The sequence below is a fragment of the Lissotriton helveticus genome, chromosome 7, assembly GCF_964261635.1.
Source record: "Lissotriton helveticus chromosome 7, aLisHel1.1, whole genome shotgun sequence".
NCBI lineage: Eukaryota > Metazoa > Chordata > Amphibia > Caudata > Salamandridae > Lissotriton > Lissotriton helveticus.
The window spans coordinates 635,511,019-635,530,099 of record NC_136068.1 but is presented as its reverse complement, the minus strand read 5'-3'; the positions used below and the strand labels follow the sequence as shown (position 1 = coordinate 635,530,099).

Here is a 19,081-nt window from a genome sequence, read left to right as displayed (position 1 = left end):
GGACCGCAGGATTGAAGAGGAATTAATTCCCCAACTTAAAACACTCCACAGGGTGTGTTTGCACACGTCACATCAGGCCCTGCCTCCTTCCTTCACCATTGTACAAATATTCCTCTAAAATCAGCCGAACTACGAATTCAGATTTACTTACCTGTTGTCAGGAGAGAACCCAGTGCTGCATCTTTTAGCTTTAAGTGCGCTGGGGATGCCCAGACGTGGGTCCCAGGCACTCCACACCACTTGGAGTCAAGCTAGCCGGGCTGAAGAGAGGTGTTACCTCGAAACCGGTCCGGTCCTCGGATGCTTGATTCCGGTCTGGGAAAGATATGGCTGTTGTAGTTCGGACTGGACTGTTCCCATGGGGCAACAGGGTCAGAGCTGATTTGCATAAAGCCATTATCTGACCCAGGGTGGTGTGGAGTGCAAAAAAACGATGGATTTGGGCCCAGATCTTTTGACTGGGGGAGTGTGTGACATTGATCCACATTCAGTCCATCACTTGTTGTTTTTTGCAATTGCCGCCCTAAGTGCGCTGGGGATGCCCAGACGTGGGTCCCAGGCACTCCACACCACTTGGAGTCAAGCTAGCCGGGCTGAAGAGAGGTGTTACCTCGAAACCGGTCCGGTCCTCGGATGCTTGATTCCGGTCTGGGAAAGATATGGCTGTTGTAGTTCGGACTGGACTGTTCCCATGGGGCAACAGGGTCAGAGCTGATTTGCATAAAGCCATTATCTGACCCAGGGTGGTGTGGAGTGCAAAAAAACGATGGATTTGGGCCCAGATCTTTTGACTGGGGGAGTGTGTGACATTGATCCACATTCAGTCCATCACTTGTTGTTTTTTGCAATTGCCGCCCTAAGTGCGCTGGGGATGCCCAGACGTGGGTCCCAGGCACTCCACACCACTTGGAGTCAAGCTAGCCGGGCTGAAGAGAGGTGTTACCTCGAAACCGGTCCGGTCCTCGGATGCTTGATTCCGGTCTGGGAAAGATATGGCTGTTGTAGTTCGGACTGGACTGTTCCCATGGGGCAACAGGGTCAGAGCTGATTTGCATAAAGCCATTATCTGACCCAGGGTGGTGTGGAGTGCAAAAAAACGATGGATTTGGGCCCAGATCTTTTGACTGGGGGAGTGTGTGACATTGATCCACATTCAGTCCATCACTTGTTGTTTTTTGCAATTGCCGCCCTAAGTGCGCTGGGGATGCCCAGACGTGGGTCCCAGGCACTCCACACCACTTGGAGTCAAGCTAGCCGGGCTGAAGAGAGGTGTTACCTCGAAACCGGTCCGGTCCTCGGATGCTTGATTCCGGTCTGGGAAAGATATGGCTGTTGTAGTTCGGACTGGACTGTTCCCATGGGGCAACAGGGTCAGAGCTGATTTGCATAAAGCCATTATCTGACCCAGGGTGGTGTGGAGTGCAAAAAAACGATGGATTTGGGCCCAGATCTTTTGACTGGGGGAGTGTGTGACATTGATCCACATTCAGTCCATCACTTGTTGTTTTTTGCAATTGCCGCCCTAAGTGCGCTGGGGATGCCCAGACGTGGGTCCCAGGCACTCCACACCACTTGGAGTCAAGCTAGCCGGGCTGAAGAGAGGTGTTACCTCGAAACCGGTCCGGTCCTCGGATGCTTGATTCCGGTCTGGGAAAGATATGGCTGTTGTAGTTCGGACTGGACTGTTCCCATGGGGCAACAGGGTCAGAGCTGATTTGCATAAAGCCATTATCTGACCCAGGGTGGTGTGGAGTGCAAAAAAACGATGGATTTGGGCCCAGATCTTTTGACTGGGGGAGTGTGTGACATTGATCCACATTCAGTCCATCACTTGTTGTTTTTTGCAATTGCCGCCCTAAGTGCGCTGGGGATGCCCAGACGTGGGTCCCAGGCACTCCACACCACTTGGAGTCAAGCTAGCCGGGCTGAAGAGAGGTGTTACCTCGAAACCGGTCCGGTCCTCGGATGCTTGATTCCGGTCTGGGAAAGATATGGCTGTTGTAGTTCGGACTGGACTGTTCCCATGGGGCAACAGGGTCAGAGCTGATTTGCATAAAGCCATTATCTGACCCAGGGTGGTGTGGAGTGCAAAAAAACGATGGATTTGGGCCCAGATCTTTTGACTGGGGGAGTGTGTGACATTGATCCACATTCAGTCCATCACTTGTTGTTTTTTGCAATTGCCGCCCTAAGTGCGCTGGGGATGCCCAGACGTGGGTCCCAGGCACTCCACACCACTTGGAGTCAAGCTAGCCGGGCTGAAGAGAGGTGTTACCTCGAAACCGGTCCGGTCCTCGGATGCTTGATTCCGGTCTGGGAAAGATATGGCTGTTGTAGTTCGGACTGGACTGTTCCCATGGGGCAACAGGGTCAGAGCTGATTTGCATAAAGCCATTATCTGACCCAGGGTGGTGTGGAGTGCAAAAAAACGATGGATTTGGGCCCAGATCTTTTGACTGGGGGAGTGTGTGACATTGATCCACATTCAGTCCATCACTTGTTGTTTTTTGCAATTGCCGCCCTAAGTGCGCTGGGGATGCCCAGACGTGGGTCCCAGGCACTCCACACCACTTGGAGTCAAGCTAGCCGGGCTGAAGAGAGGTGTTACCTCGAAACCGGTCCGGTCCTCGGATGCTTGATTCCGGTCTGGGAAAGATATGGCTGTTGTAGTTCGGACTGGACTGTTCCCATGGGGCAACAGGGTCAGAGCTGATTTGCATAAAGCCATTATCTGACCCAGGGTGGTGTGGAGTGCAAAAAAACGATGGATTTGGGCCCAGATCTTTTGACTGGGGGAGTGTGTGACATTGATCCACATTCAGTCCATCACTTGTTGTTTTTTGCAATTGCCGCCCTAAGTGCGCTGGGGATGCCCAGACGTGGGTCCCAGGCACTCCACACCACTTGGAGTCAAGCTAGCCGGGCTGAAGAGAGGTGTTACCTCGAAACCGGTCCGGTCCTCGGATGCTTGATTCCGGTCTGGGAAAGATATGGCTGTTGTAGTTCGGACTGGACTGTTCCCATGGGGCAACAGGGTCAGAGCTGATTTGCATAAAGCCATTATCTGACCCAGGGTGGTGTGGAGTGCAAAAAAACGATGGATTTGGGCCCAGATCTTTTGACTGGGGGAGTGTGTGACATTGATCCACATTCAGTCCATCACTTGTTGTTTTTTGCAATTGCCGCCCTAAGTGCGCTGGGGATGCCCAGACGTGGGTCCCAGGCACTCCACACCACTTGGAGTCAAGCTAGCCGGGCTGAAGAGAGGTGTTACCTCGAAACCGGTCCGGTCCTCGGATGCTTGATTCCGGTCTGGGAAAGATATGGCTGTTGTAGTTCGGACTGGACTGTTCCCATGGGGCAACAGGGTCAGAGCTGATTTGCATAAAGCCATTATCTGACCCAGGGTGGTGTGGAGTGCAAAAAAACGATGGATTTGGGCCCAGATCTTTTGACTGGGGGAGTGTGTGACATTGATCCACATTCAGTCCATCACTTGTTGTTTTTTGCAATTGCCGCCCTAAGTGCGCTGGGGATGCCCAGACGTGGGTCCCAGGCACTCCACACCACTTGGAGTCAAGCTAGCCGGGCTGAAGAGAGGTGTTACCTCGAAACCGGTCCGGTCCTCGGATGCTTGATTCCGGTCTGGGAAAGATATGGCTGTTGTAGTTCGGACTGGACTGTTCCCATGGGGCAACAGGGTCAGAGCTGATTTGCATAAAGCCATTATCTGACCCAGGGTGGTGTGGAGTGCAAAAAAACGATGGATTTGGGCCCAGATCTTTTGACTGGGGGAGTGTGTGACATTGATCCACATTCAGTCCATCTCTTGTTGTTTTTTGCAATTGCCGCCCTAAGTGCGCTGGGGATGCCCAGACGTGGGTCCCAGGCACTCCACACCACTTGGAGTCAAGCTAGCCGGGCTGAAGAGAGGTGTTACCTCGAAACCGGTCCGGTCCTCGGATGCTTGATTCCGGTCTGGGAAAGATATGGCTGTTGTAGTTCGGACTGGACTGTTCCCATGGGGCAACAGGGTCAGAGCTGATTTGCATAAAGCCATTATCTGACCCAGGGTGGTGTGGAGTGCAAAAAAACGATGGATTTGGGCCCAGATCTTTTGACTGGGGGAGTGTGTGACATTGATCCACATTCAGTCCATCACTTGTTGTTTTTTGCAATTGCCGCCCTAAGTGCGCTGGGGATGCCCAGACGTGGGTCCCAGGCACTCCACACCACTTGGAGTCAAGCTAGCCGGGCTGAAGAGAGGTGTTACCTCGAAACCGGTCCGGTCCTCGGATGCTTGATTCCGGTCTGGGAAAGATATGGCTGTTGTAGTTCGGACTGGACTGTTCCCATGGGGCAACAGGGTCAGAGCTGATTTGCATAAAGCCATTATCTGACCCAGGGTGGTGTGGAGTGCAAAAAAACGATGGATTTGGGCCCAGATCTTTTGACTGGGGGAGTGTGTGACATTGATCCACATTCAGTCCATCACTTGTTGTTTTTTGCAATTGCCGCCCTAAGTGCGCTGGGGATGCCCAGACGTGGGTCCCAGGCACTCCACACCACTTGGAGTCAAGCTAGCCGGGCTGAAGAGAGGTGTTACCTCGAAACCGGTCCGGTCCTCGGATGCTTGATTCCGGTCTGGGAAAGATATGGCTGTTGTAGTTCGGACTGGACTGTTCCCATGGGGCAACAGGGTCAGAGCTGATTTGCATAAAGCCATTATCTGACCCAGGGTGGTGTGGAGTGCAAAAAAACGATGGATTTGGGCCCAGATCTTTTGACTGGGGGAGTGTGTGACATTGATCCACATTCAGTCCATCACTTGTTGTTTTTTGCAATTGCCGCCCTAAGTGCGCTGGGGATGCCCAGACGTGGGTCCCAGGCACTCCACACCACTTGGAGTCAAGCTAGCCGGGCTGAAGAGAGGTGTTACCTCGAAACCGGTCCGGTCCTCGGATGCTTGATTCCGGTCTGGGAAAGATATGGCTGTTGTAGTTCGGACTGGACTGTTCCCATGGGGCAACAGGGTCAGAGCTGATTTGCATAAAGCCATTATCTGACCCAGGGTGGTGTGGAGTGCAAAAAAACGATGGATTTGGGCCCAGATCTTTTGACTGGGGGAGTGTGTGACATTGATCCACATTCAGTCCATCACTTGTTGTTTTTTGCAATTGCCGCCCTAAGTGCGCTGGGGATGCCCAGACGTGGGTCCCAGGCACTCCACACCACTTGGAGTCAAGCTAGCCGGGCTGAAGAGAGGTGTTACCTCGAAACCGGTCCGGTCCTCGGATGCTTGATTCCGGTCTGGGAAAGATATGGCTGTTGTAGTTCGGACTGGACTGTTCCCATGGGGCAACAGGGTCAGAGCTGATTTGCATAAAGCCATTATCTGACCCAGGGTGGTGTGGAGTGCAAAAAAACGATGGATTTGGGCCCAGATCTTTTGACTGGGGGAGTGTGTGACATTGATCCACATTCAGTCCATCACTTGTTGTTTTTTGCAATTGCCGCCCTAAGTGCGCTGGGGATGCCCAGACGTGGGTCCCAGGCACTCCACACCACTTGGAGTCAAGCTAGCCGGGCTGAAGAGAGGTGTTACCTCGAAACCGGTCCGGTCCTCGGATGCTTGATTCCGGTCTGGGAAAGATATGGCTGTTGTAGTTCGGACTGGACTGTTCCCATGGGGCAACAGGGTCAGAGCTAATTTGCATAAAGCCATTATCTGACCCAGGGTGGTGTGGAGTGCAAAAAAACGATGGATTTGGGCCCAGATCTTTTGACTGGGGGAGTGTGTGACATTGATCCACATTCAGTCCATCACTTGTTGTTTTTTGCAATTGCCGCCCTAAGTGCGCTGGGGATGCCCAGACGTGGGTCCCAGGCACTCCACACCACTTGGAGTCAAGCTAGCCGGGCTGAAGAGAGGTGTTACCTCGAAACCGGTCCGGTCCTCGGATGCTTGATTCCGGTCTGGGAAAGATATGGCTGTTGTAGTTCGGACTGGACTGTTCCCATGGGGCAACAGGGTCAGAGCTGATTTGCATAAAGCCATTATCTGACCCAGGGTGGTGTGGAGTGCAAAAAAACGATGGATTTGGGCCCAGATCTTTTGACTGGGGGAGTGTGTGACATTGATCCACATTCAGTCCATCACTTGTTGTTTTTTGCAATTGCCGCCCTAAGTGCGCTGGGGATGCCCAGACGTGGGTCCCAGGCACTCCACACCACTTGGAGTCAAGCTAGCCGGGCTGAAGAGAGGTGTTACCTCGAAACCGGTCCGGTCCTCGGATGCTTGATTCCGGTCTGGGAAAGATATGGCTGTTGTAGTTCGGACTGGACTGTTCCCATGGGGCAACAGGGTCAGAGCTGATTTGCATAAAGCCATTATCTGACCCAGGGTGGTGTGGAGTGCAAAAAAACGATGGATTTGGGCCCAGATCTTTTGACTGGGGGAGTGTGTGACATTGATCCACATTCAGTCCATCACTTGTTGTTTTTTGCAATTGCCGCCCTAAGTGCGCTGGGGATGCCCAGACGTGGGTCCCAGGCACTCCACACCACTTGGAGTCAAGCTAGCCGGGCTGAAGAGAGGTGTTACCTCGAAACCGGTCCGGTCCTCGGATGCTTGATTCCGGTCTGGGAAAGATATGGCTGTTGTAGTTCGGACTGGACTGTTCCCATGGGGCAACAGGGTCAGAGCTGATTTGCATAAAGCCATTATCTGACCCAGGGTGGTGTGGAGTGCAAAAAAACGATGGATTTGGGCCCAGATCTTTTGACTGGGGGAGTGTGTGACATTGATCCACATTCAGTCCATCACTTGTTGTTTTTTGCAATTGCCGCCCTAAGTGCGCTGGGGATGCCCAGACGTGGGTCCCAGGCACTCCACACCACTTGGAGTCAAGCTAGCCGGGCTGAAGAGAGGTGTTACCTCGAAACCGGTCCGGTCCTCGGATGCTTGATTCCGGTCTGGGAAAGATATGGCTGTTGTAGTTCGGACTGGACTGTTCCCATGGGGCAACAGGGTCAGAGCTGATTTGCATAAAGCCATTATCTGACCCAGGGTGGTGTGGAGTGCAAAAAAACGATGGATTTGGGCCCAGATCTTTTGACTGGGGGAGTGTGTGACATTGATCCACATTCAGTCCATCACTTGTTGTTTTTTGCAATTGCCGCCCTAAGTGCGCTGGGGATGCCCAGACGTGGGTCCCAGGCACTCCACACCACTTGGAGTCAAGCTAGCCGGGCTGAAGAGAGGTGTTACCTCGAAACCGGTCCGGTCCTCGGATGCTTGATTCCGGTCTGGGAAAGATATGGCTGTTGTAGTTCGGACTGGACTGTTCCCATGGGGCAACAGGGTCAGAGCTGATTTGCATAAAGCCATTATCTGACCCAGGGTGGTGTGGAGTGCAAAAAAACGATGGATTTGGGCCCAGATCTTTTGACTGGGGGAGTGTGTGACATTGATCCACATTCAGTCCATCACTTGTTGTTTTTTGCATCTTTTAGCCCAGCACTGACCCTGAAAAGTAATTTGAAGCGTACTTACCAGTAACTTGTATGTTCGAGGCATATGAGCTGCAGATTCTACACTTTGCATTAGATCGCCACCTGGTGTTGGCCTCGGATGATTGCATGTTGTTGTCATCTTGGAAGAAGTCTTTGTAGTCACGAGATAGGTGACTCCGCCCTTAGACGATAGTGCGCATGGGCATCAGCTCCATCCTTGGATTGTTTTTTTCCCGCCACTGGGTTCGAATGGAACTTTTCCACTCTGGTTCGAAATCTACTTTTCAAGTTCTTCGACGCGTAAAAATGTCTTCAAACTTCACCAAACAACTTTCGATACCAATAAACATTGACTAGACTTCGTCAGCTCGATTCCGGTCGTCGACGCGGGCTGTTGGCCCTACCCACGCCGTGAGGCCTACACCTCATGGGAAGGATGCCATTCAAAAGATTCCCCGAGTGTGGAGCAACATTTCCACACAGTGACCATCAGGAGGTCTGTAACCTGTGCTTATCGCCAGACCACGACGAATCCAGCTGCACAGCCTGCGCATCCTTTCGATTGAAAAAGACCATTCGGGATCGGAGGGCCCGTCGACGCGACATGCAGAGATCAGCGCCGGAACCAGTGGATATCTTCGACAAAGGTCCATGTGTCCCGGAGGAAGATTCCGATGATCTCCAGGTCGTATCTGAGGCAGATGAGTCCGATGACTCCATATCTTTGGGTCAACGTGTAAGTACCACTGCCTCTACCCCAGCCCAAACACCAAAATCGAAGGCAAAGGTCAACACTCTGCCTGCAGGGCCCAGTCGAGACCGAAAAAACACTTCAAAAGCCCCAGCCATTGAGCCCGGCTCCGAAGAAAATAATGAAGCCTTCCGGTCGCTCCATACTGAGCAAACCGCATGTGCCGATACCACCTGCTCCCTCAGCACCGAAACAGTCCCGGTTCCAAAAGACACTCCGAAACCGTCCACTCCGAGAGACAAAGCGGCTCCGAAAACAACGAAGCTTGTGTCCGATGCTCCGAAACAGCTTCCACTCCGAAGCCGATACCCTCGATGCCGAAACACACAAAGCCTGCTTCCGATCCTTCCAAGTCCACGACACAGGCTTCGGCTCCAAAGACAATACCTTCGGTGCCAAAATCTACGCCAAAGGACTCCACACCGGCTCCTAAGGCTAAAGACAAGCAACAAACCGGTTCGGAACTGAAAAGATTGGCGCCGAAGGCTGTGCCTCAAGAAGATGAGCTTTTCCAAACAGATCCTTTACCAAAAAAGATCTACATTGATCCAGAAAGAGGACACGTTTAGACCACACCACACAGGAAGAGTAAGTCCGATACAGCACCTACACCTCCAGTGCCTGTCAAGAAGAAGGACTCTGCCACATCTCCTATGCACCTGTCTTCTCCTGGATCTTCTTCACCTGCTCTTCCTTTAAACATTTCACCTCAAAATTCTCCTTCTCATTCTCCACAACATACACCTCCTCAGGATGTTGATGATGAGTATAGCATGGGGGGGAGGGAGAGACCCAGATTACTCTTTTCCCTACCCAACAGGTTCACCAGACTGGGAGTATCCAAACCCACAGGATGTACCAGATATTCCTGACCCACATATATATCCATCTAAACCTTCTCCTGAAGACAATATTGGGTTTGGACACTTAATTAATTGGGCTGCCATCTATCACAATGTTACCATGCATTCAGATGAAGCACAGGAAGATTTTTTACTAGACCCTTTTGAACACTCTCAAAAATCTGTGCAAATACTGCCAATGATTAAAGGATTCAGTAAACATGCACCAGAAGTGTTTAAAGACCCTGTAAGAGCTAGGATCATAAACCCAAGGATAGAGAAAAAGCACAGAGCAGCTCCTGGGGATCCTGCCTACATTAAAGGGCAGCTACCCTTAGACTCCCTAGTAGTTTCAAACGCTAAGAAAAAAGCAAATTCCCAAACATCAGGTGAAGCACCACCTCCTGATAAAGAATCAAAGATCATAGATGCTTCAGGAAAAAGAATAGCTGCCCAAGCTAGCAATACATGGCGCATCGCTAACACACAGGCCCTCCTCACAATACACGACAGGGCTCACTATGATCAGCTAGAGAAGCTCTTACAACATCTTCCTGACCAATATAAGGCACAAGCAGATGACCTCATACAAGAGGGTAAGCTTATATCAAATGCCTCCATTAAATGCGCACTAGATGTAGCAGACACTGCAACCAGAGCAATAAACACCAGTGTCCTCCAGACGTCACGCGTGGCTACGCATTTCAGTATTTAAGCAAGAGGTGCAAACTACTATCTTAAATCAACCGTTCAACCAACAATTGTTTGGCCCATAGCTAGACACAGCACTTGAAAAAATAAAGAAAGACACTGACTCAGCCAAGTCTATGGGAGCTCTGCAGTCTAACCAAGCAAGAGGCTCCTTTCGTCGCTCCTTCTGCAGAGGAGGCTCCAAACAAGCTGGAGCAGACACTTCAACTTCTTTTAAAACACATACACAAACATCCTCTAATAAAGGATACTTTAGAGGGGGCTACAGAGACAACAACAACAAGGGAAGAGGTCTAAGAAATAATAATCAAACCTCTCCCAACACAAAACAGTGACTTCCTTCTGCTCCCCCAAAAGCATTCCACTCCTGTAGGGGGCAGACTAACACAGTTCCTACCTGTCTGGAATTCCATCACAACAGACAAGTGGGTAATACAAATTATCCAGTATGGTTACTGCCTAGAGCTTACAGCTACCCCTCCATATATACCACCCAGACAGCGTCCAATATCCACAGAACATCTAACGCTGCTCCAACAAGAGGTTCTCTCATTGCTGCAAAAAGATGCAATAGAGATAGTTCAGTTAAAACATCAAGGAACAGGAGTTTACTCACTCTATTTCCTAATACCCATAAAGGACGGAACACTAAGATCAATTCTGGACCAAAGGCCTCTCAATCTGTATATACACTCAGATCATTTTCACATGATCACTTTACAGCAAGTATTGTATTGTATGGTATATTATTCTTGTATAGCGCAACTGCCACCCTGCGGGTATCCTGGCGCTTTGGAAAAGAGACCTAGTCGTATAAAAGCAGCAGATTGAAGGCTGAAGGGTGGGCGCCGGGATTTTAGACTTTGGCAAATAGCCATGTCTTTAGGCTCTTTCTGAACCCTATCAAAGAGTCAGCCTGCCTGATGTTCTCGGGCAGCTCATTCCACAGCCGAGACGCTACTGTGCAGAAAGCTCTACCTCCCATCCTGGATCTCCTAACTCTGGTGGTAGCTGCCAGGCCTAGACTGTAAGAGCGCAGAGACCTAGTGGGCTTGTACCATGTGAGTCTTTCCTGCAATGGAAGAGGGCCCGTGCTGTGTAGCGCTCTATAAACAATGCACAGAGATTTAAATGTGACTCTATCCCTTATTGGCAGCCAGTGTAAATCTCTCAACGCCATTGTGGTAGAGGAGCCGCGTGGTCTATTAAGTGCCAGCTTGTCCGCTAGAGACTGAACTCTCTGGAGCCCCTGCAAGATGTATAAAGGGGCACCCAGATATAAGGAGTTACAGTAATCCAGTCTGGCCAGTATTACACTCCTTACCACCAGAGGTCTAGTCTCGTCGGGCAGAAGGGGAAGAATCTGTCTAAGCGCTTTTAGCAGGCCAAAGCAGAGACTAATTGTTTTATTAGTTTGCGATACCATTTGGAGGTTTTCGTTGAACAATACTCCTAGATTCCGCACGGTCTTGACTGGGATGTAAAGATCAGCTCCCGGCGAGAGCCTAATCTCACAAGGTAGTTGCTGACTCAATTTGGCCGTCGAGCAGTAAACTACCTCCGTTTTCCCCTCATTAAATTGGAGGGAGTTTGCATTAAGCCAGCCGGAGACCCTACCCATGCATCTCTGAAAAGTATCCATGGTCACTGCATGTTTCCCTTCCAAGGAGAACACCAATTGGGTGTCGTCAGCATAGTTAATCAGATCGATCCCGTAAGATTTTATAATAGGGATCAGAGGCTGCAGATATATATTAAAGAGAATAGGGCTGATCGACGAGCCCTGTGGCACTCCATGGTGGACCAGGGACTTGGGGGAAGCAAACAGAGCCAAAGTTACTACCTGTTGTCTACCCACCAGGTATGATTGTAGCCATTTCAGGTCCTTGCCTTTCACGCCCAGTTTCTCCAATCTATTTAGCAGGACTGCATGGCTAACCGTGTCGAATGCGGCCGACATATCCAACAACACTAGTACTGATGAGTTAACGTTGTCGGCTCGCATTCGCAAAGTGTCCAGCATGGTTGCCAATGCAGTTTCTGTCCCATGGCCTGGGCGGAATCCAAACTGATCCTTATCCAATAGGCGGTTATCTTCCAGATAGCTTGACAGGGACCTACTAACAGCCTTTTCCAAAAAATTTTATAGAATAGGGCAGAAGAGATATAGGCCTAAAATGGGCCAGAATTGTTGGGTCCAGCGAGGGCTTCTTAAGTAAGGGAGTTACCACTGCCTGTTTCCATACCTCCGGCACTACTCCTTCCTCCAGGGATTGGCAGCAGATCAAATGCATCCAGGGAAATAGCTCTGGGCCGTACTCCTTCCAGATCCTATGAGTAAGGGGATCTAAAGGGGACCCTGAAGATATGCTGAGCGCCAAACTGGTGAAGAGCTCCTCTGTAAGAGGGGGAAAGCTCTCCATAGATGATACTACCAGTGGTTCCTCCTCGAACATCTGAGGTGATGCATCCTGGCTGCTTCCATTGTTGCAACAAGGCGATTTCCTAACCACACTAGACCTCAAGGACGCCTACTTCCACATTACCATACATCCTTCTCTCAGGAAGTATCTCACATTTGTACTAGAAGGACAACACTATCAGTTCAAAGTCCTTCCATTCGGGGTCACCACTGCACCACGAGTGTTTACAAAGTGCCTAGCAGTAGTAACAGCACATCTCAGAAGACAACATATCCACGTCTTCCCATACTTAAACGATTGGCTCATAAAAGCTAAGTCATTCAATCAGTGTGTCCAACACACATCTCAAACGATTCAAAAACTGCACTACTTGGGGTTTACAATGAACTACACCAAGTCACATCTCCAGCCCTCTCATCTACATCAATACCTAGGGACTACCATAAACACCAGTACTGCTCTAGCGTATCCCAGTCCAGCCAGGATACAGAGCATTCAAGCCTTAGTTACAAGGTTTCAAAACCAACACTCTCTGCCAGCCAGAGTGTTCATGTAATTAATAAGCATGATGGCATCTTGCCTTTTTATTGTACCATATGCAAGTCTGCAAATGCGCCCATTGCAGGAATGTCTAGCACATCAGTGGAATCGGGCACAAGGACAACTAACAGACCTGGTGTTGGTGGACAGCCGCACACATCGCTTTCTGCAGTGGTGAGACACCAAAAACGTGTCCAAAGGGCGGCCCTTCCTCAAGCCAGTTCCACAGATAGTACTGACAACAGACGCATCCCTGACAGGATGGGGAGCACATCTGCTCCACCACACAACTCGGGGAAGATGGACCGCTCAACATAAGGTGCTTCACATCAATCACCTAGAGTTGCTGGCAATTTTCCTAGCACTGAAGTCCTTCCAAGTGCACATTCAGAACAAAGCTGTCTTAATCTGGACGAACAACATGACAGCCATGTACTACATAAAAAAACAAGGAGGCACACATTCCCTGCAACTGTCCCAGCTTGCACAAAACATTTGGACATTAGCCATTCCACAAAAGATATATCTGCTCGCAGAACACCTTCCAGGCGTTCACAATCAGATAGCCGATCTGTTAAGTCGACAGACACAGCAGATTCCCGAATGGGAACTACATCTACAAGTTCTTCAACCATTCTTTCACAAGTGGGGTCATCCAGACATAAACCTGTTTGCCACACACGAAAACGCAAAATGCCCAACCTTCCGCGCCAGGTTTCCACACCTGTTGTCCAAGGGCAATGCGATATGGATGAACTGTTCAGGCAGATTTGCGTACGCCTTTCCGCCAATCCCACTAATACCACTAGTGGTACGCAAGCTCAGACAACAGTCTCTGAAACTGATCTTAGTAGCTCCCACATGGGCACGCCACCCGTGGTTCACCACACTGCTAGAACTCTCTCTAGTTCCACACCAAAAACTGTCTCTGACACCATCCATGCTAACGCAGAACCATGGAGACATCAGGCATCCAGATCCAAGTCAACTGAATCTGGCAATAGGGCTCCTGAAATCTTAGAGTTTAGTTACCTTAACCTGCCACCAGACTGCATGAATATCATTAAAGAAGCCAGAAGGCCTACTACTAGAGCTTGCTATGTTGCTAAATGGAAAAGATTTGCCATTTACTGCACTAATAATCAAATCGATCCTTTAAATGTTTCCATCCAAAATATTATCTGTTACCTTCTCCATTTACAGAGATGTAAACTAGCATATTCATCTATACGCTTACATTTTGCAGCCATTGCGGCATATCTACAAAACAGACAACATTATCGTTGTTTAGAGTACCAGCAATAAAAGCTTTTATGGAAGGATTAAAAAGAATTATTCCTCCTAGGTTACCACTCTCTCCAGTGTGGAACCTAAACAGTGTTCTTACCAGGCCCTTTTGAACCTTTACACAAATATGAACTGCATTTTCTCACATGGAAAACCGCGTTCCTCATTGCTATTACCTCTTTTAGAAGAGTTAGTGAGATTCAAGCTTTCACTATACAAGAACCATTCTTACAATTACACCGTAACAAAGTGGTTCTGAGACCTAATCCTAAACTCCTTCCTAAAGTAATTACTCCTTTTCATCTAAACCAATCTGTAGAGTTACCAGTGTTTTTTCAAAACCCAGACTCTGTAGCAGAGAGAGCTCTACACACACTAGATGTCAGAAGAGCTCTTCTCTATTACATCAATGGGACCAAATCCTTTCGCAAAACAAAGCAACTATTTGTAGCTTTCTCTCCACCACATAAAGGCAACCCCATTTCTAAATCAGGAATTTCACGGTGGATTGTTAAATGTATACAAATATGCTATCACAAGGCAAACGCACATTAACAGTTCCTCCTAGAGCGCACTCCACACGCAAACTAGGAGCCTCCATGGCTTTCTTAGGGAACATTCCCCTAGAAGACATCTGCAAGGCAGCAACATGGTCTACAACACACACCTTCATTAAACACTAATGTGTTGATGTGCAAGCCAAGCAGCAAGCTGCAGTAGACCAAGCTATCCTCAAAACTCTCTTTCAAATTACTGCAACGGATACAGGTGACCACCGCTAGGGGAGACACTGCTGCACAATCGATGCAAAGTGTAGAATCTGCAGCTGCCTCAAACGGAAAATGCTACTTGCCAGTATGCATCTGTTCTTGGCATGTAGAGCTGTAGATTTCTACACGCCCTCCTGCCTCCCCGGGACCTGTATCTGTTCCAGTTTTATCTTAATTAGATAAACACTCATGGACATCCCTTCTTTCTTTCTACTAACTCCATTTCCCATCATGGCGACAAACAATCTAAGGATGGAGCCGATGCCCATGCTCACTATCTTCCAATGGAGGAGTATCCTATCTCGTGACTACAAGGACTTCTTCCAAGACTACAACAACATGCAATCATCCGAGCCCAACACCAGGTGGCGATCAAATGTAAAGTGTAGAAATCTGCAGCTCTACATGCCAAGAACGGATGCATACTGGTAAGTAGCATTTTCCTTCCTTCCATAGGAATCCCTTGTGTGGTTTTCACCAGAAAAGTTTCTAAGTGTCGATTTTTGAAACGTACAAATATTCCTCTAAAGTCAGCCGAACTACGAATTCCGATTTACTCACCTGTTATCAGGAGAGACCTCAGTGCTGCATATTTGAGCCCAGTACTAATCATGAAAAGTAATTCTAACCGTACTTACCAGTAACTTGAATTTCCTTCCATAGGCTAACATTGACTGGTTTCTCTTGGAAATTCTTCTAAGTGTGGAGTTTTGGAACTTTAAAATATTCACCTAAAATCATCCGAATAACGAATTCCGATTTATTCACCTGTTATCAAGAGAGAACCCAGTGCTGCATCTTTTAGCCCAGCACTGACCCCGAAAAGTAATTCTAACCATACTTACCTGTAACTTGTATTTCCTTCCATAGGAATCCATTGTCTGGTTTTCACCAGAACATTTTAAGTGTCTATTTTCACAAACTAAAAATATTCCTAAAAAATTGCCCGCATGACTTAAACACATTCTTTCAACTGTTTACTGGAGATGCACCAGTGCTGGATCCAGGATCTACCACGGAGTAAGAAAAAGTGATGATAGCACTACTTAACTGCTAAAGGAATTTCCTGCCACAGGATAACATTGGTGATTCTATGTGCAAACATTTCTAAGTGTCAACTTTTAAAATACAAAAATATTCCTTAAAAATCACTACTGTAACTAAAATGATTGTACTCAACCGTTTACAGGAGATGTCCAAGGACTGATTCAAGGATCCAGTCCTGTGGTTAGAAAAGTAATCCATAAAGTAACTCATTGCATTTAACTAGAAATTCACATTGAGGTCAATGTTGCATTGTGTTTGAAATTGTGTTGCCCATTGGAACAACTGTAACTACTGTACTTAAAAGTCTATTGCCTATTTGCAAAGTATTTAACTCCTTCGGTGCTTATGACGGAGTGGTTCAGTCATGAGCGCCGGTTGAGCTGTGCTAATGACGGAACCACTCCGTCATGGCCCCGCCCGCTCAATAGAACCTTCAGCACAGCGCGAAAATTCGCGCCGCGCTGAAGAGGTTAAACTAAAGTAATTCATTCCCAGAAAGTATATTTTGTAATGTATAATGTAATTTAAAAAATAAAATATCTAAAAATAAATAGTTTAAAAAAATGTAGTAAATCAGTATCACAAAAATAAATATAACAATTAATACATTTAAAAATTGTTATTTACAAATCCTTCGAAATTCACTGAAAAAAACATAGGTTTAAGGCCTGATATAGTTATGAATTAGCATTTAAAAAACATTTGAAATTCACTGAAAAAAACCATAGGTTTTAAGGGTGTTGTAGTTAAGAATTAGCATTTAAAAAACCTTAGAAATTCACTGAAAAAACCATAAGTTTTAGGGGTATTATAGTTAGCTGGACATTTCACTCGTACAAAACCATTGAAATTCCTCCGATATAGTTAGTTGTACTCACTATATCTCGCAAGCCCGCAATCAACTGCTGATGATGTCACGTATTACATCATTCATGACATGGTCAGTGACATCACTGATGACCTCTCAAATGACATCACAAATGCACCTCTCTGGTTTACATATTGTACTATATAAGGATGACACTGAAAACGGACTCACGACACCGTGACAAAGAACATTCTTGTTCGAAACGTTGGTGGGTGGTGAATGGATTCCATTATGCTTGAATAAACAAGCTTCACGAAAATTCCTGTCCTCTGGATTGAGGTCTTTTCTGACTTTTGCTGATATATATATATATATATATATATATATATCTCAGCAAAAGCCACTCACCACTTCCACACAGGCGAAATGAGAGAAAACGGACCCAGCGGCTCAGGCAGGTAGATGTTTATTTCTTTAACCTTTTCCTTCTGTTACGCGTTTTCTGCACCCCGTGCACTTGATATATATCTTGCTGTAAGGTTTGTGCCCAGACTTGAGGCTTCCTGTCTCTTTCTGTGGCAGAGTTTGGAGGAAGCATGTTGAGCCACTTGTGGTCTACTTCCTCCATGTATTTGTGAGGATGAGTCTTGCAGGTTGTCTAGTAAACAATTGTGCTTGTGCGTGTATGTGTGTCTGCCTATGCAGGTGTGGGAGATGTTCAAGTAGGTCAACGCACAATCCTGTAACCTTATGCCTGTGCCTTCTCCACTTCCCTGCAGGATTAAGCATGTAGAGAAAGCAAACGAAGCTATGGCGGTGGACACCTTGATGATCAGCGACTCCCTCTTCAGGTACAACCTGTCACAGTTTGGTCTGTCATCCTTCTTTCAGTATGATTTCTGGCTCTGCTGTATGCTTGTTTTAGCCAATTGCATGGGAGAAATCCACAACTGATTCTCCTGCCAAATACCCACAAAGCAGCAGTGCTTTGGTTTTCTGTGCTTGCACACTTTTCAGGCTTCACCTGCAAGTAGTACAAAAAAGAGTTCATACAGGCAATGAGACATTCAGGGATAAAAAAAAACATGGTTCTTTAATTCTGAGCATTGTTGTATTTGCTTACAAAGGGAGTCACTTTAAGAACAACCCACACACCTGCACTCTAGGTCTAAGTGATCATTTAGACAATGGTTTGCCATTGAACAACGTGTGTCTCCTGGAGCTTGTTTGCAGTTTCATCTTGGCCTGAGGATCTTTGTGAAAAGTCAAAATGTATCCAGAAAGAGCAAACAGACGTTTCCTGTGAGGAAGACCCCAACATCAAGAAACCTGACAGCAAGTTCCTGCCTTCTTTTGAGTTTAAATGGTCACCCTGTAATATGTTGCTTTCAGGCGTCATATGAAGAGAAACTGCTTTACCTCTGCCTTTGTAACAGTCGAAGGCTAATGATGAAGTTTAGAATCGTTAGCAATGAGTCCGCCTTTAGGAGTACTCACCCCTGACGTTTAACACAATCCTAATGAATGTCAGAGGTAGCTGCTTCCAAATCAGTGCTGTCATTCGATATCATGATCGAAACACAAGAGCTCTCATGCATGTCAAGACCATTGAATGGTGAATCTCTTTTGAAATGTGGAATCATACCGACAAGTCGAACCATTTGGGCAACTACTTGAACAACAAAGCACACTTCAGCATTATTGATTGTTTTAGAGTTTTAACGGTCCATATTCTGTTAAATTAGCTATACTATGTCTATACGCTTTTTTCTTGTCTTCTGTCCTCAAATCAACTGAGCACGCCAATTGCTTCTTGGCATCGGCATCTATTTAGGTTTACTTAAATGATTGCTTCTAAAATATCAACATTTTCAAAAAGCAACAGCTAAACTTCAGCGTAAACTCCTTGTTTGACAATTTAACTCTCACTCTGCATTGACTGACAGTTAAGAACAGGATAGTATACAAATCTGATGGCATTGTCAAAGTACCATTTTAGAGATTCCAGTTTCAGCCGAAGGAAATTCTTTAACTGTCAAGCTTTCCAGCAGCCGAAAGAGCCCAGTCTGTTCTCAGGCCATTTCACATACATGACTCAAACCTTGGAACCCATCGAAACCTAAAACTGTTTTTTGCTTAGGAAACACTGATCTACGATTGTGTAAAGCATTCAGTATCTGGATCCTCTGGCAATTTCTGCTGTTTCTTAGTCCTCCTACCTATCCCAACATAAAATAGAACCTAAAGACCGATGGGTCAATGTCTGCTCTGCAAGTGCTAATAACACGACGGTGGGAAAGAAGGAAGAGCTACAAGACCTGCTGCTCTCGTCTAATGTCTTTTGGGCAGTCACTCAAACTATACCTTTAAGAGTGACATTGTGTGGC

At 47.4% G+C, this 19,081-nt stretch overlaps 1 protein-coding gene across 1 annotated transcript in view; it reads left to right on the top strand.

Annotated features, from left to right (window-relative positions):
* The window catches only part of PELO (pelota mRNA surveillance and ribosome rescue factor), a 260,968-nt gene that overhangs the window by 155,881 nt on the left and 86,006 nt on the right, over positions 1-19,081 (top strand). The window contains exon 10 of the mRNA XM_078652883.1: positions 17,474-17,545. Coding sequence (XP_078509009.1) covers positions 17,474-17,545 — 72 coding nt within the window. The remainder of the gene's footprint in view (positions 1-17,473; positions 17,546-19,081) is intronic.